The following is a 20,192-nucleotide window of genomic DNA, read 5'->3' on the forward strand; positions in this document are numbered from 1 at the left end:
TGATTAACAGGGTAATAAACAGTTCAGTTGAAAATAAAAGACCCAACAAAGTCTCTCAGTGCAGCAAACTATATGTTTGTATGTAGTTGATCCTGATGGCAAAGATTCAAAATATATTGATTTATAAATTTATATGTTAACTCCAATATATGAACCAAGATCGTTTATATCTAGAGTTACAAAAAGCTGGATTTTTTGAATGGATGGTTTTCTTCCGATAAAAAGCCGGCCTTTTTTTTTTTGAAAAAAACTGAAATTTTGGCTTTTTTGGCTTTTTACCAATTACAGCTAACGTATTTCACTTGAAGTTACTGTTATGAGTTTACAGGTTTGTAGTGACATATTTTACAACTAGCTAAAAAAAATTACTTGATGTAGCAGTAAAAAGACAGATATTGGCCAATTCCAGTGGACACAAATTGCATAGTGGTTCAGATACAATTTTAACCCTAGCTTACCGATGGTGGGGGCCTGGCGGCCAATATTTCTGTACTAATTTTGTTCATAAAAACATAAATGTAATGTAATTAGGAGGCGAAATGCATTTGATGGGCATATCAAGCACCATCTTTGAATGCGTCTCATTCGATACACTCATGCCAGTGACAGTGTACAATTGGTTGGTAATTATGGTAATTATTGTAATTATTATATTTAATAAACAGCTGCACTTCTACAAACAGAAAAGCATTAACAAAAAATTATTATGGATTTTGTGAATTTTAGTGAATGATAAAATATATGAGAGACACTCATGCAATAATTGGTTATTATTTTTTATTAATTGTAGTAATTTTTGTGATTATTATAATTAATAAATTACTGCACATATGTAATCAGAAAGGAAACAGTGATTCAATAATAAAATGGTTTCTTGAATTTTAGTGATAAAAAAAAGTGTGGGCCTGTTAGCCGCCCCAGGTATGAAAGAGTCTTGTATGGCATGGTTAAGCTAGGGTTAAAACTAAACGTGTAGTCCTGACATCTGACCATGAAATAGACTTAATACAACCTTTTACATGTTTGTGTCTCAATTTAAATGTTGATGTCATAAAAAAATATGAAACAAATGTTAATATCAAAATATTCTGTTTCGGGGCAATTAAAAAGAAATCTTTACTGTTCACAACACACATGCAGAAGTATACATATTACGCGAATGTGTGTATATATATCCTATTTAACGAAGCTTTGAGATAAAAACGACATGTATTTCTTGGAAATCAACCCTTAGAAGTAAATGCAACCTTTCGAACCAAAGCAACATAAGCTGCAAGTGTCGCTTGTTACTTGCCCTGTACTGTTTTCTCATAGAACTTGCAGACCGAAGCAACAAGTGACATGTGTCACTTGGAATCAGACCCTCAGTAATCCAACAACCTTTTGAACCAAAGTGCGACAACGAGCTAATCATGTCACTTGCATGTTGCTCGGACTAGACTGTTTTCTCAATGGTGTGCATGTGCCGCTTCGGTCTGTTGTTCTTGCATACACGGTGAATGTTTTGCTTTATACTGAAGGAGACTGCGTTGCTTGTCACCTGTGACCAGTCTGAAAGCTCCTTCAATGGTGCGCATCATGTGGTCTCGGTCTTGTTTCTTTTTTTGTGCATGTGTGGTGAGTGCTTGCTTATAGACTGAAGGGGCCATGCCATTTGTCACTTCAATGTGACCCCCCCCCTCCCTTTCCCCACTGTCATGAGTTGCTTCGGTCTGCATGCTCTCTATACTTTTCAAGATTGTTTGCTACTTTACCAGAGATTTAATTTAGTTGGTAAATCACAGAGAACAAATTGCAAGTACTGTAGTTGGAAAAAGGCTGGGTTTTTGATAGGTAATAAGAAGGGGTCTGAGGTTCAATCCTCAGTGGAGGCAGAGTGCTTCGGATCTCATTTCAAACTGTAGATCTAGTCCAAATTAGCCAGATGTTTTAATAATTTTCATTTTTCCATTTACGGCCAATCTTATTTGCTTCTGCTTCTGTTTTAGCGCCAGTGTTTCTCAACCAACAGGCCGAGGTTGAGTTGCACCCAGGGGTTGACAACTAATTTAAATCTAATTTTACTGTATATTTGACAGCAAGTCTAGACATAATTGAACTATTTATTACTCTTTATGATTGACATAGTTTATATATTAATACTTAGCCTAATATTAATTAAGGGTGCATATTAATTTACATATAACATTTAAAAGATCAGATGTATTTATAATTTTTGGGTTCAGGGCATCAACTTGTAAGTAATAAATGTACTGGGCTGTGGTCTCACAGTCACTAGTTGCTCAGTGACCAGGTTTAGCGGCCATTTGACCAAATTATAAATGATGTACTGGAAAGCCAGAGTACAAATATATTTTTCTGAGCACAAAATTTAATTTAAAGAGATTTGATACTAGATTTTCAAAAGGTAAAGCAGCATTTTCTTTTTTACTTCATGTAGGTACATGTTTACATGACAAATTCAAATTGTTGAAAATCATATTGTACTATCAGATTATATTAAAAATGTATGCAAAACTACTTTAGTTATGTGAATATGTTTATACTACATATATATATATATTTAATAAGCCTACGGATATACAAAGATAACACTCGGAAAGAACTGCCCATTCAAAGAAACCAGCTTTCTTGAAAACACTGTTTATGTCTAAGCTATGAATTTCATATTGTAAGTTGTATTTTAATTTAGAAATGAGTGTCTATTTTACAGTAGGAAGATAAACAAAAGCCATGGAACAGGAAAAATTCTGCCAACTCCTGTATTTTCATTGATTTGAGACACTTTTGTGAAAAAAGCCGAAAGAAGCCCAACCAAAAAAGCCACGCAAAAAAAACTCCGTTTTTTTTTCCAAAAGAGCCATTTTTTCCCCGATCACTTCCAACTCTATTTATATCACAGGATAATACTGTTAAACAGATCTTTGAATTATCTAAATTATGTTGTAGATTAGGTACACACAGGAGATGTACTACGTAGAAATTTTCAGTGAAAAATGCAGGCTCGATCAGGACTCAAACCCGGCTCTCTGGCACACAACATGCCATTGCTATAACCACTGAGCTACTGAGCCGGCCCAGCCTCACCTGATTTTTCGCTATCGCTGTTTTACCTGTGTGGAATCGTCTCTGCCAGTGCTACGGCAACGGGATCTGTTGCCTTTGAAACACAGTAGAGTTCGATGTTGCCTGGTTCCTCTCAGCACAGAGATGTTAATAATTGTAGATTAGGCACACACAGGAGATGTACTATGTAGAAATTTTCAGCGAAAAATGCAGGCTCGACCAGGATTCAAACCCGGGTCTCTGGCACAGCATGCCATTGCTCTAACCACTGAGCTACTGAGTAGGCCTGGCCTCGTCTGATTTTTCGCTATCGCTGTTTTACCCGAGTGGAATCGTCTCTGCCAGTGCTACCGCAATGGGATCTGTTACCTTTGAAACACTGTAGATTTTATGTTTTTGTATTTGTAGCATTTCATTAATTGAGTTGATCTGTTTATGCATAAAAAGGTAAATGAATGAGTTAATGGTTATTCCATTAATAATTCACTGTTCTTTCAGCTTGCCAAATTGGCAAATCTGTATAATTTATGCTGATTTAAATTAGTATTTTGTTGGTCTCTTATTTTATGGAATTTCGTACCTGATTTGCTAGTTTCCAAGATAGGAGAGAGTCGTCCAAATTGGGAAGTTTGGTTTCTCACTAATAAATGCTGCTACCTGGGACCTAACACAGTACGTTGTCTCTTTGTAATTAATTCTGGGGTAAATACTACCACACTTAGAACAATTTCTACGTCAAATATAAGGGAGATTACTGCTATTAGGAAGAATCATTGAAAATGGAGCTCAGACCATTCCTGGCTCTCTATATGCCAAATTGAATTGAGTCATTGATCCGGTAGCCTGACATTTTTTCTGCAAGGTTTTCAAGTTTTTGTGAAAAACGTGTTTGCCTTTGCGTCTGTACTATTTTGGGTCTTATGAAGCCATATTTGAACATTCAATTTTGGTAAGTACAGCATTGATTGTTCTACTTTTAAGTTAGATTTTGTCATACTGTTTGATGGGTTATCTTACAGCTATGTCTGCTAAAATGGTGTTGTTGAGGGTAGTCCAAGATGGGGTCATCCCCATTTTGAACACCATTCACCAATATTGCAATTTATTTTACGTACTACCTAAGCTTTAGCCTATGCTGTGATAGTATGTTGTTTATTAAGTGTTTAAACATTATAAGATATTATTTTCTATCGCCCTAGTTGATTCTGGCATTTTGTGCATTTTAATAAAAAATTGAGACATCTGCATGAATAATATTTGGCAAGCTAGATGAAATTTTTATCGGAATTTAAAGTATAAATTATAATGTTGTTATTGTGTTTTGGGTCTCAGAAAGGTATCTTAATTTCAGGTTTATATATTTCATATAAAATTTGTAAATGGTATACATGATGTAATTCTGTAAATCCATGGAAATGTGTAAATGGTAATCAGGTTGTCTAGGCATTTTGTAAAAAAGACTTTTTACTAAACAAGAGCCTATTTTGTTTGTTCTACAGCGTACTTTTCCTGGTTGCCAAAAGGCTTATATCTCAGATCAACTTAACCATTACCTTCTACTCTGGTGCAAACCTGCAATATCAAAGATAATGTGAATAAATCTCGGAAAGGTCACCAGTTTCGATTTTGTACTCAAATCTGTATCTCTTAACTTATTTCAGAAACGCCAGTTGATAAGTATTCTTGTAACTGTGAATTCGTAATAAATGAAGTTATTGGAAAGTCACTCCATTGCCTTTTCATTTCACATAGAAAATATATTGAATCCAACACCAGGTACCAGTCAGGGCCTGATCATTTGTTACTCCACAGTCTGCGAAACCTTAAAAGCTCTTTCACAACAGATGAATTACCCAGGCCAAGTTTTAACTGTATATATTCATTCATTGATGCATTGATATGAAAATCTAATAGGCTGTAAAATGTAATTTCAAGATTCCTTCTTTGTATGGAGATACATCAAATTATTTACAAAGTTAATATCTCCTTTCAGATACCTATCAAGGAATCCTGTCAGAAGAATCAAAACTCACATTTTTATGGATAACAGTGAACATTTTGACTCCAGATGTGTATACCAGCTACCAGATACCAAAGTCCAAGATGTCAATACTTCACAATCTACATTTCTGTCTGCCCTACCCTTGTCCGACATACAACACTTGTCCAACATAAGACACTCTACAGTTTATTCCGAAACTACAGAGAAACTAGGAGAAACTGCAAGATCTTTGAACCCTAAACGTGTTTTTACTTGCAATGAATGTGACAGGGTATTTACTACCAAAGGTTGGCTTGGAAGGCACATGAGATCACATTCTGGAGAGAAACCATTTTTATGCTTGGCATGCTACAGGGGATTTGCACAGAAATCGCAGCTTAAAATACATTCGAGAATTCATACCGGAGAAAGACCTTTTGTTTGCTCAACATGTAGTAAAGCGTTCATTGACATACAAGCACTAGAATGTCATTCAAGAATACACACTGGAGTGAAACCGTATGTGTGTTCAATGTGGAATAAGACATTTACACATAAAGGAACTCTTCCATATCACTTAACAATTCATACTAGTGTGAAGCTGCATGTTTGTTCAATATGCAACAAATCATTTAAGGACAGTAAACATCTTCAAAATCATTTGCGAATTCATACTGGATACAGACGGTTTGTCTGTCCAATATGCTATAAAGCATTTGTAGAGAGAGTAGCACTTATACGTCATTTAAGATTTCACACTGGCACAAAGTCGTATGCGTATAAAATATGAAATAGAGCATTTACAACAAAGCTACCTTTTCAAGTCACTCGAAAACACTTAGTAGTTACATGTGATCTTGAAAACATTTAATTATACTCACTGGATAGAAGTATTATATGTGATCTACATGTGGGAAAAAACTTTACACGGAAGGAATAACTATATAGATCGAAAAATCACATTTGATTGCACAACATATGTGCACAATGTGCAACAAATCATTTATGGATAAGACTCATCTTCAATTACATTAGAGAATTTATCCTGGCAAAAAACCCTGTTTTTCCAGCATGTGATAAACCGTTCGTGTATAATTGAATATTTAAGTGAACATCAAACCTTCATGCTGCCATATCTTACCATGTACAGTTTCTGTTCTAAAAGTTTTACTGATCAAATAATGTCTGACACCTCAAATGAAACTAAGTATTTCAGCCGAGACTAAATTCACACCTCTTGTAGTAGAATAATGCACAATAGATGCAATATTACCAAGAGTGCCTGTAAGTTTGAAACTGTAATTTGTTCTTGTTTTTCAATAAATTGATAAGGAGTTTTAGATGTACTATTACTGTTAAGGAGTCATTCGAGTACTGCAAGGGCTACGGATTTTAACCAAAGTGAAAAATTTAGGTTTTTAATTTAAGTGAAATTTATTGCAGGTGATCGCCTTTTACACATTCCTCTCATTGATATGTTTTGAAATTCCAGTAGCTCAGATTTTCTAGTAGAGATTTTGATACAACCCAGTCTTACGAATTATGTACTCTTGTGATTCACAGAATGTTCTTGTTGATACTGTCACATTAGAAGTGGCTATTTTGGAAGTTTGGAAACTAGCAGTGAAAGTTGAAGAGCTTTTACCGATACTTTTCGGATGAAAGGTGAACTTTTCCTGGCAATTATCATGCCAGAAGTTAGTGAAACATCATTAACTAAAGTTTTAAACATCATTAAGTAGACTAAAGCTTACTGCTTTGGTCTGTAGTGAATTTAGAAAGTTGGTGCCCTTTATATTATGTAGTCACAACATGCTCCATCGTTATTAACCATTTTCTAAAGAAAAATCTGTTATATTTTTTTCAAGAGGTTCCTAATGTTTATAAACTTACGATGATGTATGCTAGTAAATTTTTCATTGACAAAATGCAGTAAAGAGTTGTATTTTCCTGGAAATTTCTGAGAGCATCCAATCTACATCACAGTAAAATTCGCCAACTCTATGAATGTCATGCCTATCATGCTAATGTGTCACGGTGCTACCACTACCAGGTTGATATTACACATTTATTTTAGCAACGTTGTAACGTGCAGCGTTGTCCACATTACAAATATATATAAAACAAATATATTTTTTTTGTATATATTTTCTAGATTAATATTTTGATAATGTGTTAGAGTGGACAGATAGTGTTATGAAGGAAACATGCCTTATATATGAACTAAAAACACTGATGTAGGTTATCTGTGTTCCAACAAATTGTTCTTTTCTTGCCAGCAAGCTGAGAGCTGTGAATTTGTTTATCAGCTGCAACAAAGTCTGCGTGAAATCTGCCCTTATTGTGTTAGAACCAAACAGTCACGATCTTGTGATGCTACGGCAACTTGAAAGAAAAAATAAAAAAATAAAAGTATAGGCTATCTTTCCCACACTATATCTGCTGTGTCCCTTGGCAGACTGTAATTAGACTTATATTAATCAATGTATTTTCATGATCCTACCTTACCTTAATATTTGAGTATATTTACCTTAATATTTGAGTATGTTTTCTGTAGGTGTACCTATTTCAGCACAGTTTCATTCCAGCAATTCTAGTCCGTAATTTCAAAAACATCGTTTGACATGGTATCTACTCACCGGGAATTCCTTGAATCCCAGGGATTATACATGAACTATTGGCTCCGGGAATTATGCGTGCATTCTGCATGAAATGTTCTCCGAAGACATGCAAAATTGCAAATTTTATTAATCCAAATCCCATTGAATTTATACATATTTGTAAATGATCTGTGGCACATTTTCACAATTTAGCTGTTATTTTTATGGAAGAAGGAAAAGATAGCTGTGTAGAAAATAGCACAGAATTCTCTCAATCCATTTACTTAGATTGTTCTGCAAAGGACACTAACAATCTGACAAATGGAAGATTAATGCAAGATATCTTAAAGTTGATGAGTTAAATTTGAGTTTGAAATTCTTATACATTTTTATTAGATAAGTATATCCCGTAACAGTTGTAACTTGCATTCATAGATATATTTCGAGTCTGAGTATGTGAAATGGCAAATGTAAACTCTGCACTTTAAATTCAATATTTGAAATTCATATCCCATTTAATTGATTTGAATTGGAATTTTTTGATATATGGAATTACACTGACCCTTTACCTAGGTATATTGTTAATATATTGGTGTGTGTGGGGGGGAGGGGGGGAGAGGTAAGACTGAAGTAGAGAAAATGTCTGCTTGTAGCCTTGAATTTTTGGAAAATTTGCCTTGAAAACCAGGAATTATACTTGAATTTTATCATGGTCCTAGAGTGGCCACCTTATTTGAGGTTCAAAAAGCCTGTTGTCAACACTGGTTGGCTTGCCCTGCCAACATATTTGAAATTTCAAGAGCAAAATAAATTTTTGGGAAGTTATGCAGTAAATGATAATATCATTGAAGAGTTCTCTACAAACATCTTTTCTCAATGCCCAGTCCCAAGTTTTGAAATTTTTTGTATACAGTTTTCGAGATAATTGTGACAAAATTTACGCCGTAAGCTTACACAGCCTTGACGACGAGAGCTATTTCTTCCTCATCAGATAAAGATGCTTCCATAAAATATCTTTTTGCTCTCTTTTTCTGTACGCAATTTGTAACAATATTTTGCTCGAAGTTAATATGAATAGTTGTGGTGAATATTCCACACTTGAACATGAGCTGAGGTATACATATAATTGACTCTAGTTGCATTTTAAACCCATTTTCATTTTACAGATGAAATATAGCCTTCGATGCATCGATATGGAAATCTAACAGGCTCCTAAAATGAAATTTGAAAATTGCTTCTTTGTAGGAAGATAGGTCAAATGTATTGATATAGTTAATATCTCCTTTCAGGTACCTATCAAGGAATCCTGTCAGAAGAGTCACATCTCAAGGTTGTAAGGATAATACTGAACATTTTGAATTCAGAAGAGTTATCCAGCTTCCAGTTAGAAAAATCAAAGGTGTAAATTCTACACAATCCGCATTTGACTCACGGAGTTCAGAAGTATCTGCAGTACCCTTGTCTAAGATAAAAGACACTGCAATTTGTTCTGAATCTTCACAAACACTAGGAGAATCTGCAATATCTCCAAACCCCAAATGTAATTTTATTTGCAATGAATGTGACAAAGTTTTTGATAAGAAATCTTTACTTAAAAAGCACATGAGGTCTCATGTTGGAGAGAAACCATTTAAATGCTTGACATGCGACAAGAAGTTTGCACAAACAACGCAGCTTAAAATGCATTCAAGAACTCATACTGGAGAAAAACCATTTGCATGTATAACATGCAATAAAGCATTTACAGATAGAAAACAACTAAAATGTCATTCAAGAGTTCACACGGGAGAGAAGCCATATATTTGTAAAATATGCAATAAAGCATTTTCACAGAGGGGAGCTCTGTCAAGTCACTCAACGATTCATATTGGTTTGAAGCCGCATGTTTGTTCAACATGTAACAAATCATTTAGGGAGAAGAAATTTCTTCAGAGGCACTCCAGAATTCATACTGGTGAAAGACCATTTTTATGTTCAATATGTGATAAAGCATTCACACAGAAAGCAGCACTTACACATCATGTAAGAATTCATACTGGCACGAAGCCGTATGAGTGTCCGATATGCAATAAAGCATTTAGAGTAAAGGGAGCTTATGCAAGCCATTTGAAGAATCACACAGGGAATAAACCGCATATTTGTTCAACATGTGGTAAAGGTTTTATAGTCAAGAGGGATTTCGAAAGGCATTTGATGATACACACTGGACTTAAGCCTTATGTGTGCCCTACATGTAACAAAGCTTTTATACGGAAAGAATATCTCCAGACGCATTTGAAAATTCATGCTGGATTGAAGCCTCATGTCTGTTCAATGTGCGACAAATCATTTGTAGATAAGACACACCTTCGATTGCATTCAAGAATTCATACTGGTGAAAAGCCCTATCTATGTCCAGTATGTGGTAAGCCTTTTGCGTATAATTCAAATTTAAAGAAACATTTAAAAGTTCATGCTGTAGTAATTTAACATGTGCAGTTTCTGTTTCACAACTTTTACTGAAGAAAATGTTTTTCTAAAAGATATCCATCATCGCAAGTAACGAAATACAATTTTTAAACCCAGACTAAGATCAATCACATCTTTAGCATGAGAATCATGCATAGCATATGCTATACCAGTAAGAGCGCCTATAAGTAGAAGTCCATAATTTGCCCTTGCTTTTTCAGTAGAAAAGGAATTTTAAATGTAGCATTATTGCTAAAGGAACCATATGAGTACTGAAGGGGCTACGACTTTTAAGGAACACAGGGATTTATGTTTTTATTTTCATTGAAATTCCTTGCAAGCAATTTCTCTCAGTGATATGATGCTGGGAGGAAGTTTATTTTTGATGTTCTAGTAGCCTCTATATTGTCATTACTTGACTTAATTTCTTTTGCTCCGTCAGGAGCCTTCATTTGGCTCTTGTGACATCCCAAATCCTTGACCTTTCCATGTTGCAATGATCAAAGTCTTTATTCCAATTACAACATTCCAGTTGTACACCGTGTACTTCTACTTGGAGAGTTGTGAATATCAGAGATGGTCATTTTTGTTCAACCTCCATCTCCCTCATGGCTCACCCTCACCTTCACATGCCCTCAGGACTTGCCTTTCACCCTCACAACTCAACTTTTGCCCCCACCCTCACACACCCTCCTTATCACGGATTTACCTTGACCTCACCTTCACAACTCGACTTTTGCCATCACCCTCATGGATTGACTTCACCCTCACGATTCACTTTTCGCCCTCACCCTCACATGCCCACTCCCTCATAGATCGACTTTGCCCTCATCCTCACGTGCCCTCATTCTCTTGACTTGCCTTTTACCCTCATCGTCACAAGTCTTCGGAGGGTGAAGGTGAGGTCTGCCCTCATGAGGGTCGCCCTCTGGGGGTGACCACCTCTGCTACAAGGTCATGCAACCACCAGTTGGAGGGGGGATATCGACATTTTGATCCAAGCTAATCTTGCACAATGTAGTTGGTGTTGGGGTGTATTATTGCAACTTAGATAATGTTCATGCCGAGATTTCACATGTGAAGTTGTGTGAGTGCAGGATTGGAGAGTAGGGAGACTTGTACGGAGTATGGAATATGAAAATAGAAAAGCTTTCACAATTCTTTTTGGGTGATTGATTGATTAAGTTGGTGTTTTAAGTCAACTTTTTTGCACAGTAAGGCTAATCGGGACTGGAGCTACAGTTGAAAATGGGTTCCGATCCACTATGAGCCTCCACTAGGTATTGATTACAAGGCGATGGCAGGTGATGACGCTACCATTGCGCCATCGGGAGGCCCCTCTTTTTGCCTGAGAAGGTGAAGTCTTTCTGATGATCATTGCCTTCCGAAGTTAGTGAGCAATCATTTCCTTGGCAAGCATGTACTGCTTCTGACAGTATTGAATTTATAAAGTTTGTGGCCTCAAGTCTCAATGTGGTCCATGGTTATTAGTCCAGTACAGCCACCTTCAGGAGCATAAAACCATTTGCTATTTATTTCCTGAATTTTTGCAAAGGTTTTTTCAAATTGTAAATCCTCCGTTGTTAAAAAAAGGGTTGTGTTTTCATGCAAAATATTGAGGCAACTAACCTGCACCACTTGAAAATTCCAAACTGTAAAATCCATGAATGTCATGATTGTGAGGTTCATACACCAATATACTACTGCTATCAGTTTACTGTGAAATATTTACTTTACCTATGTGTGAAAGTAATCCATATTTACAGTTATCAAACATAGCAAGTAGGAATCTTGAGAGTTCTTTTCTTTAAGTTCCTTGCATTGAAATTAGATTTCATTACACAAAATTTTAAAATGGCGATTCTAGAAGTTTTGTGAATTGCAAAATGAAGATTATTGTTGTTGTTGTTGTTGTTATTATTATTATTACACTCCACATAATGTAACCTTGCTATTTATTTGTCTCTGATGAATCACTATACTATCAATTCGTTCCTTCAATTGCTTGACACACACAGACAGATCGATGAAGAAATTAAATATGTCCTTATTCATAAACCTCTTACATCTCTCAGTTCACATATTCTACTCCTTGTGTGTGTTGTATTTATATTCTGATGAGTTTTCAGTTTTCCTTATAAGTCCTACAACAAAGTCGGAACTGAAAACTATGTTCTTCCACCAAGAAGGCAATGACTGTATATTTTGAGATGTCAAGAAGTATTTACGTGCTCGATTGTTGACTAATAAACTGCAAACTTTCCAATCGAGAATATTTTACCCAACCAAGTTAATTTATGTGGGTTTGTCAAGTAAATTGTTTCCTCCTGATTGTGAGACCCCCACCAATGCTCCTTTTGTACGTCACTGCACCAGTGTGATTTTGGATATGTTCATGTCTTTGCACTGCATTATGAAAATTACTGAAGTGATTGTGGCCTGTAAAATTCCATGTGCCAACAAAATGATTTATAAATAGCATTGCTTCTACATAACCACACAATACGTAACGTCGTTGCCTTGTAATGAAGGGGCCTGATTTCGATACTCGGTCGAATTAATCGGATCCCACTTTATATTGTAGGTCGAGTCCCAATTAGCCTATCTGTGCAAGACACTTTTAATTGCTTAGTGAAAACTTTCCAGTTTTTATTACTTGTTTTGGTTATGCATAGTTCAGGACACGGGTCTCTCATAATTCACCACCTCCAACTTTTCGATAGAAGTTCTTTAACTGAATGAAAGAAGATTCCTAATCGTGTCCTTACCTGCACCACTCCTAATTGATGGTTCGTCTCGTTTGTCAGCCCTGGTGGTTACTTTCAATAGCAAGACCATACTTTAATGCAAAACAGCAAAAACAACATACAAATGAACAGAATAGCACAGGACGATGGCTGCAGTAAAGAAAATGTGTACCCGCAGCTCCCACTCTTCTAAATGCCGCCTCTTCTTCACCTTGTTTGCATTGTTACGTTACCCTCTATATTTTTGAGTTACTGAGCACATTACGGATATGTCCAAGTCTTGCCTGGCTATTTTGTTTTTTATAAATACCATATGGCTGGTACTCATTGACTAACTTCATAAGCTAATTTGTTCATTACTATTAAGTTTCACACGTGAATAATCGTACCGAGTTAGGGGGCTACGGATGCACAGAAAATTCTGCAAGTTAGTAACGCTTGTGGCCAGCGTGGACGAGGTGTTTCCAACACCCTTGCCAAAGACTACGTGGACCGGGGGTCGCTTGCCATCTTTTTTTTTTTTTTCATGAAGGAGGAAGGACAGTGACCATGCAAGAACTGCATAAGTCACTCGAAAAGTGAGTAGAAAGGCAAGCAGTCCTCTTCCTCGTAATGCGGATCAGCAGTGCCTCATTACCGAGCCTCGTGAAAAGTGCAGCCACTTTATGTTTGCAGCCAATGCGACAGGAAATAGGGGAATTGAAAAGTCTACCTATGTAAATACATTAAAGTAGATAAACTACATTCCAATATGTATAAAGGCATTGAAAAACATGAACTTAAGATAAAGAAACAACGCAAGCGGCACTTGCTCCACCTTTTTATACCGCATGTTTCAGGTATCCCTTATGCCAGTTTTGTGGTACTCCAATTATACAAAATTTCAAAGCTTGTTATTTGCTAGTTTCTGAGATATTTATTTACATACCATTTTCCATAAGTTGTTTTCTCTCATGGACAGACTTTTGGGTTGGTCAAGTTCGTTTTTTGTTATGTGTAGTTACTATTTGACTACTTTATTAATTCATCAGAATTTGTCATTGCTATGGTAGTTTCTGTGATTATTCAGAGAGATGATACATCGGAGCAGGTTATTCTTTATGTCTGCTATACTACATAACAAAGAATATAAAATATCATGCATCAAGAAGTGTATTATTAATTGATTACCTTGATTTATTATAGAACAGGGAACACTTCTCAAAATTGATTACAGAATGAGTGGAAAAAACAAACAAAAAAAACACACACACACACAATACAGTTCCTGTGCATAATATGTGACACATGTGGAGGTAAAATAAAACACTCACTTCAATTCTGGACAGGCTTTATTACGTTCAACAAATCTGTGTTCCGTCTAAGATGAATGAATCATGGCATGGCATAATACAGAGCAGTTGTACATGAGCTTGTTTCCAGACTTCTTCCCACATTTGTGGATTAGGTATCTTCTTCTAAAATTTGCCAACAATCTCTGACATTATCGAAATTCCTTACTTCTATAACACCTTTAAGCCTTGTTTGCATGATAAACAAAAACTCAATATGCTGACCAAGACAGAATTTTTAGAACATAAACTAAACGTTATGTTTTAACCTTCTAGCAAGGTCTTCTTCAGACCCTGTACCAAATACAAATTAAATAAGGTACAAAACAGGAAGATATGTATATACACACAAAAATAACCCCTCCAGACACAAGATAATTAGATCCTGTCAACTGTTGTTTCATCTGACAGGCGATAGATAAACATTTCCTATCATCTGGAAAGTGGTGGACTCCTTATCTCACACTCTTTTTCCTTATCCTTTCTTTCTGCGTTCCTCTTCCTTCTTCTCTCCTCTTTCGTTCTTGTCCTTTCCACTCTTTCTAACACCTTCTTCCATTCCTTGTTTATCTTCAGTCCCCCATTCCAGTTCATTGTGTCTTATTCCCCTTCTCTATTTCCTTTGCCTCCTTCCATTTTCTCACTAGTACTTTCTTCTCCCTTCCTATCTGCTTAGCCTCATCCCACTCTAGTCATGTCCTGTTTCTCTCGTGTGCTTAAATATCGCATTTCTCTCTCTCTCTCTCTCTCTCTCTTAAGTTGTACATCATCCCTATGTTCTTTCAACCTGTCTGAAAGAGGCTGAAGGAAGGTATTAGAAAGAGTGGAAAGGACAAGAACGAAGGAGGAGAAAAGAAGGAAAGGAATGAAGAAAGAAAGGATAAGGAAAGAGAGCGTGAGATAAGGAGTCCAACTACATTCCAGATGAAATAAAATGCTTATCAAAGTCGCCTGTCAGATGAAACAACATGATGATTCCGAGCAAAATTTTCCATCTTAACAGTTTTCCTTCTTATACAGGGTTGACTTTAAATACAGTATAGAGCACTGCAGGAAATAATGGAAAGACAGATTTACATTTCGCATTACTTATAATGTAGAGTACTAATGCATGTACGTACATGAATAAAAATGTGATACAGTCGCAATAAGCATAGCAGAGATTACAATTATCTAACTACACAACATGTTGGTACACTTTTTACAGTATTGTAAGAACGTACAGTTATGTATCTTTTTGAACCCGGGACCCCTGGCATTGTAGCGTGATGTGCATAGAGGGAAAGAAAAAGATTGAAAGATGGAATAAAAGAGGTGAAGAAAGGTTGAGATAAAAGTGAAGAAAAAGAAAGAAACAAAGAGAGATAACAAGAAAAATAGAAAGATGATGAAAGAGCAGAGGAGAAATAGACAAAGAAAGGTGGAGAAAGAGGGTAAGAGATGAAAGAAAGAAACGGAATCGTAACAGCTATGAGTATTGTAGCGCATTGTTTCATATCGACAATGTTACCGATAAGCGAGTGGCAACAGAGGCGTGTTCCACTTACAGTATTGCATTGTTTTCTTGCGAGCAAAAAATATAAAGGAAGAAATTTCAGTCTTACTGAGAATAAAAACATCTCGTTGGTCTTTAAATGGTGTTCCGTTTCCATGTTAAGGAGGTTTCTGCCGTAAGCAGGTCATTTTCAGGTATAAAATCTGTCCATTCTGGGGACTTTTTTTCCGTATTTACAGGTTTCCTTCTTATAGAGGTTCTGGGATATGCAGTTTTTACTGTATATATATATATATATCTTCCTGTTTTGTACCTTATTTCATTTGCATGGTCACTGTCCTTCCTCCTTCAAGAAAAAAAAGATGGCAAGCGACCCCCGGTCCGCGTTGTCTTTGGCAAGGGTGTTGGAAACACCTCATCCACGCTGGCCACAAGTGTTACTAACTTGCAGAATTTTCTGTGCATCCGTAGCCCCCCTAACTCGGTACGATTATTCACGTGTGAAACTTAATAGTAATGAACAAATTAGCTTATGAAGTTAGTCAATGAGTACTGCCTAAGTCACTCGAAAAGTTAGTAGAAAGGTGAGCAGTCCTCTTCTTCCTAATGCGGATCAGCAGTGCTGCGTTACCGAGCGTCGTGAAGAGTGCAGCCACTTTATGTTTGTTTTAAAATAAAATAAATTCTGCCTTAGTCAGCATATTGAGTTTTTGGTTTTCCTTACTTCTTTCACCATTGAGTATGATTGCAATGCTTTGCTAAATGACTGTGGAATAGTTACTTTTATTTATGACCAACTGAGTTGTCAAACACATCAGAAACATTATTCAACACATGTTGAAAATTTACTGCTGTATTCTGTAAAAAGGGGGGGGGGGTCATATAACATTTGGTTTGTGTGAGCAATGCACTGCACTTCATTTTGGCTCTAAATGATGTGAGGTGGTATCAAGGAGAAAGACGAGATGAGGAATTCAATGAGATGTGAGTAGAAGACTTAAGTTTGCATGTGTTGTAAGCCTACTAGTTTGTAGGTTTAGAAACATCTAGATATGGGACCTAGGTAGTGCAGCGGCAGAAATGGGTCAATAAATAATTAAGGAAAAAGAGAATAAAATTATGATTTACGATAGAGGTGAAACTAAATTAAAAGTTGGAGATGAGGAAATCTAAGAAGTTAGAAATTGCATATTTCCATATCGCGAGTGTCACAAGAGGATATGGAGGAAAAGAAAGTGTTTTTCTCAATGCTCTCATTCACCTGGAGATCTAAATAACTGGCAAAAGGTTAATCATATAATTTTGTAAAAACTTTAAATCCATTTACTCCTGGATGTGAAACATAAGAAATCCAGGTTTTTAAAGCATCATGCAAGTACATAGTTGTTTTGGTTTCAAATAAGAACTAACTAGGAGCTAAAATGAGGGTAGTTCAAGGAAAAAGTTTCCCTATGTTGCAAAAAATTTATTTCTTAAGTTACAGACAAAAATCAAGTTGCACCAAGTAGCATGGTCCTTTCTCACTTTTCAACATAATTTCCAAGGCGGCACAAGCATTTGTCCCATCGTTGCACAAGTTTTTGAAAGCCATCTGCAAAAAATTCGGTGTCCAGGGAACGAAGAACACTTTTCACGGCTGTCTGAACCTCCAAATCAGTGTGAAAACGTTGACCCTGCAGCTGGGACTTCAGTGCAGGAAACAAGTCACTCGGGGCCAAGTCACGGCTTTCCCATTTCATTTCTCGAAGTTTATCCTGTGTTAGTGCTGCTGAATGGGGACGAGCATTGTCATCCAAAAGAATGACACCAGCAGAAAGAAGTCCAGGACGTTTGCGGCGAATTGCTTTTTTCACTTTCTCCTGTGTTTGGCAATAACATGCAGCATTGACTGTTTCCCCTTTCTGCAAAAACTCGGTGAGCAATACTCCACACCGCCAAAACACATTGTTCCGCCATGACTCGCTACTTCTTATGACCAGGGCACGTTTCTCACTACATGACTCACGCTAATCACGTGCCGCACATGCACGGTAGCCTGCACGAACATTGCATTGTGTGTAAATGTAGAGGAAAGACAAAAGAACACATTGCTAGTTTCATTTCATTTATCGGGCTCGTACTTTCTCCAAAAAAAAAAAAAAAAAAAAAAAGGAATCTTTTTCCTTGAACGACCCTCGTAGTAACTTGAATAGAATAATTTTGTTTCTATTCCATAAAAGAATTGTAAATGGGAATGAAGTGGCCTTTTTTTTATTAGGTGAATCACATTGCATTCCCGTCAGTAAAAAGTGAACTGGAATTGTAAAAATCCATCGAAATGTTATTTTGTATGTACTATATTGGTAAAGAAAGATATACACGTATATGTTCTGAAATTTCTATATTCACCGAAATGAAAATAGTATGTAAAATTTTGAATTCTTTTCTATTTGTATGTTCAGTATGTGTGTTCTTCTTCTTATATGTTTATTATAGAAAGCAGGATAATACTCAAATTGTATACACAAATATTATGATTTATGAATTCTGCTTTTGACAATATAAAATAATATATTTTCCTTTATGTTTGTGATTTAAATTTTTCAGTGTGTACGAGGGTCACTATATATATTTTGAGCCTTGGCAACACTGATTGAAGTTAGGTGCAATTTGACGTTTGCACAGAATCGTCTGGCATTATTGACCATAACGTACTTCAAATGTTTTGTCAATAGCTTGATTTGTGTTGTTTATGTTGCCTTGGAGATTGCGCGACAACAATGAAATGGAATTAACTTGTGAACATTTTCGTGCGATGATTTTTTACGATTTTTGACGTGGATTATCAAGACAAGAGTGCATCGATCAACTTACTTCCACATTTGGCGATGAAGCCCCATCCTTTGCCACTGTGAAACGCTGGTATAACGAATTTAATCGTGGCCGCCATTCGCTCACCGACGAGATTCGCGAAGGTCGTCCAAAATCAGTTGTTGTTCAAGAAAACATTGATGCTGTGCAAAACCTAATGCTGCAAGATCTTCATGTGATATACTGTGAGATTGAGGCAACCATATATATAAAATCTTACATGATCATTTAGCTGTGAGAAAGGTATGTTCTCTTTGGATCCCACACAATTTGACAAAAACTCAAAAAGACAATCGCGTCAATTGGTGCAAAGAAATGCTCAATAAATACAATCGTGGTGCTTCAAAAGACGTATATAAGATTGTAACAGGTGACGAATCATGGATATATGCATATGAGCCGGAACGTAAACAGCAGTCTACTGTATGGGTGTTTCAAGATGAATCCAATCCAACAAAAGTTGTTGGCGCTCGAAGCACATCGAAACAAATGGTCACCTGTTTTTTCGGGAAAACTGGTCATGTGGCAACTGTGCCTTTAGAGGAACGTAGAACGGTCAACTCTGAATGGTACACAACAATTTGTTTGCCAGAGGTCTTCGGTCAAATACGGAAAACAAACAAACGCCGTCGGATCATTCTTCATCAAGACAATGCCAGCTGTCACACATCTCGTCTAGCAACCGACTTTATGAACAGTCAAAAAATTGAATTGATGGGTCATCCACCGTACAGTCCTGATTTGGCACCCAATGACTTCTTGTTCCCGAATGTCAAGAATAAATTGCGTGGACAACGATTTTCGTCGGTGGAAGACGCCGTTGATGCGTTCAAAAACCATATTATGGAGGTGTCTAAAGAAGATTGGAAAAACTGCTTTGACAAATGGTTCGAACGAATGCAAAAGTGTATTGACCATAAAGGAGAATACTTCGAAAAACAATAAAGCAGTTTTCAATGCCAAATTCCTGTTTTTTCATTGTTAGGCTCAAAATATAAATAGTGACCCTCGTAGGATTCCCAAGACTGCAAATAGCTGTCAAGTTAACTATGAACAAATGTGTTTAAATATTACCTTGCAGAGTGTGCAATGAACATGAAGTACACTGAAGGTTAATCTGCACTTTATCAATCATCAACGCATCTGTAATATCTTAACACATTCCTAATATATGGAAATGCAAATGTCACAAAGTGTTTCAACAATTAATGGTGAATGAATGATTTGATTTTCACTATTTTTGACTAATTGCGATGATGAGGATAAGTGATTGTATGATGAAACTGATGGAAGGAGAACACTCAAAAGGAAAACCCATGCCCAGACTGAAAATCAAACCCATGACATCTTGAATATAACATTTCATTACGTCGATTCTGACCTCTGGTAACATAATTCAGTATGTCTGTTTTTTTGTCAAATAGAATAAATATGTGGTCCATTTATACTTTCGTATTTAGTTTTATAAATCACGAGTAATAGTGGTACATGGTGGCTACTCACCAGAAATTTCTTGAATTCCAGGAATTATGAATTATTAGCTCCGGGAATTATGTGTTTTTCTCTGTAGATGTGAAAATTTTCAACTTTTATTAATCCAAATCCCATTGAATTTATACAAATTTATTAATGCCGTGAGGCAAGTTTTTCACAGTTGAGCTTTTATTTTTATTG

General features: G+C 36.3%; 1 protein-coding gene across 7 annotated transcripts in view; it reads left to right on the forward strand.

Moving 5' to 3' along the window:
* Positions 1-20,192, forward strand: part of LOC145991995 (uncharacterized) — a 184,746-nt gene that overhangs the window by 58,898 nt on the left and 105,656 nt on the right. The window contains exon 4 of one of the 7 annotated variants that reach the window (XM_083127993.1): positions 8,937-11,738. The exons of 5 other annotated variants lie outside the window; for them this stretch is intronic. In XM_083127993.1, coding sequence (XP_082984119.1) covers positions 8,937-10,116 — 1,180 coding nt within the window. In that variant the 3' untranslated portion in view covers positions 10,117-11,738. Of the gene's footprint in view, positions 1-5,059; positions 6,278-8,936; positions 11,739-20,192 lie in introns of those variants that run through there. One more of the 7 variants, XM_083127997.1, reaches the window with a different exon arrangement.

This window comes from Lepisma saccharinum, chromosome 9 (genome assembly GCF_977018435.1).
Source record: "Lepisma saccharinum chromosome 9, izLepSacc3.1, whole genome shotgun sequence".
Taxonomy (NCBI): domain Eukaryota; kingdom Metazoa; phylum Arthropoda; class Insecta; order Zygentoma; family Lepismatidae; genus Lepisma; species Lepisma saccharinum.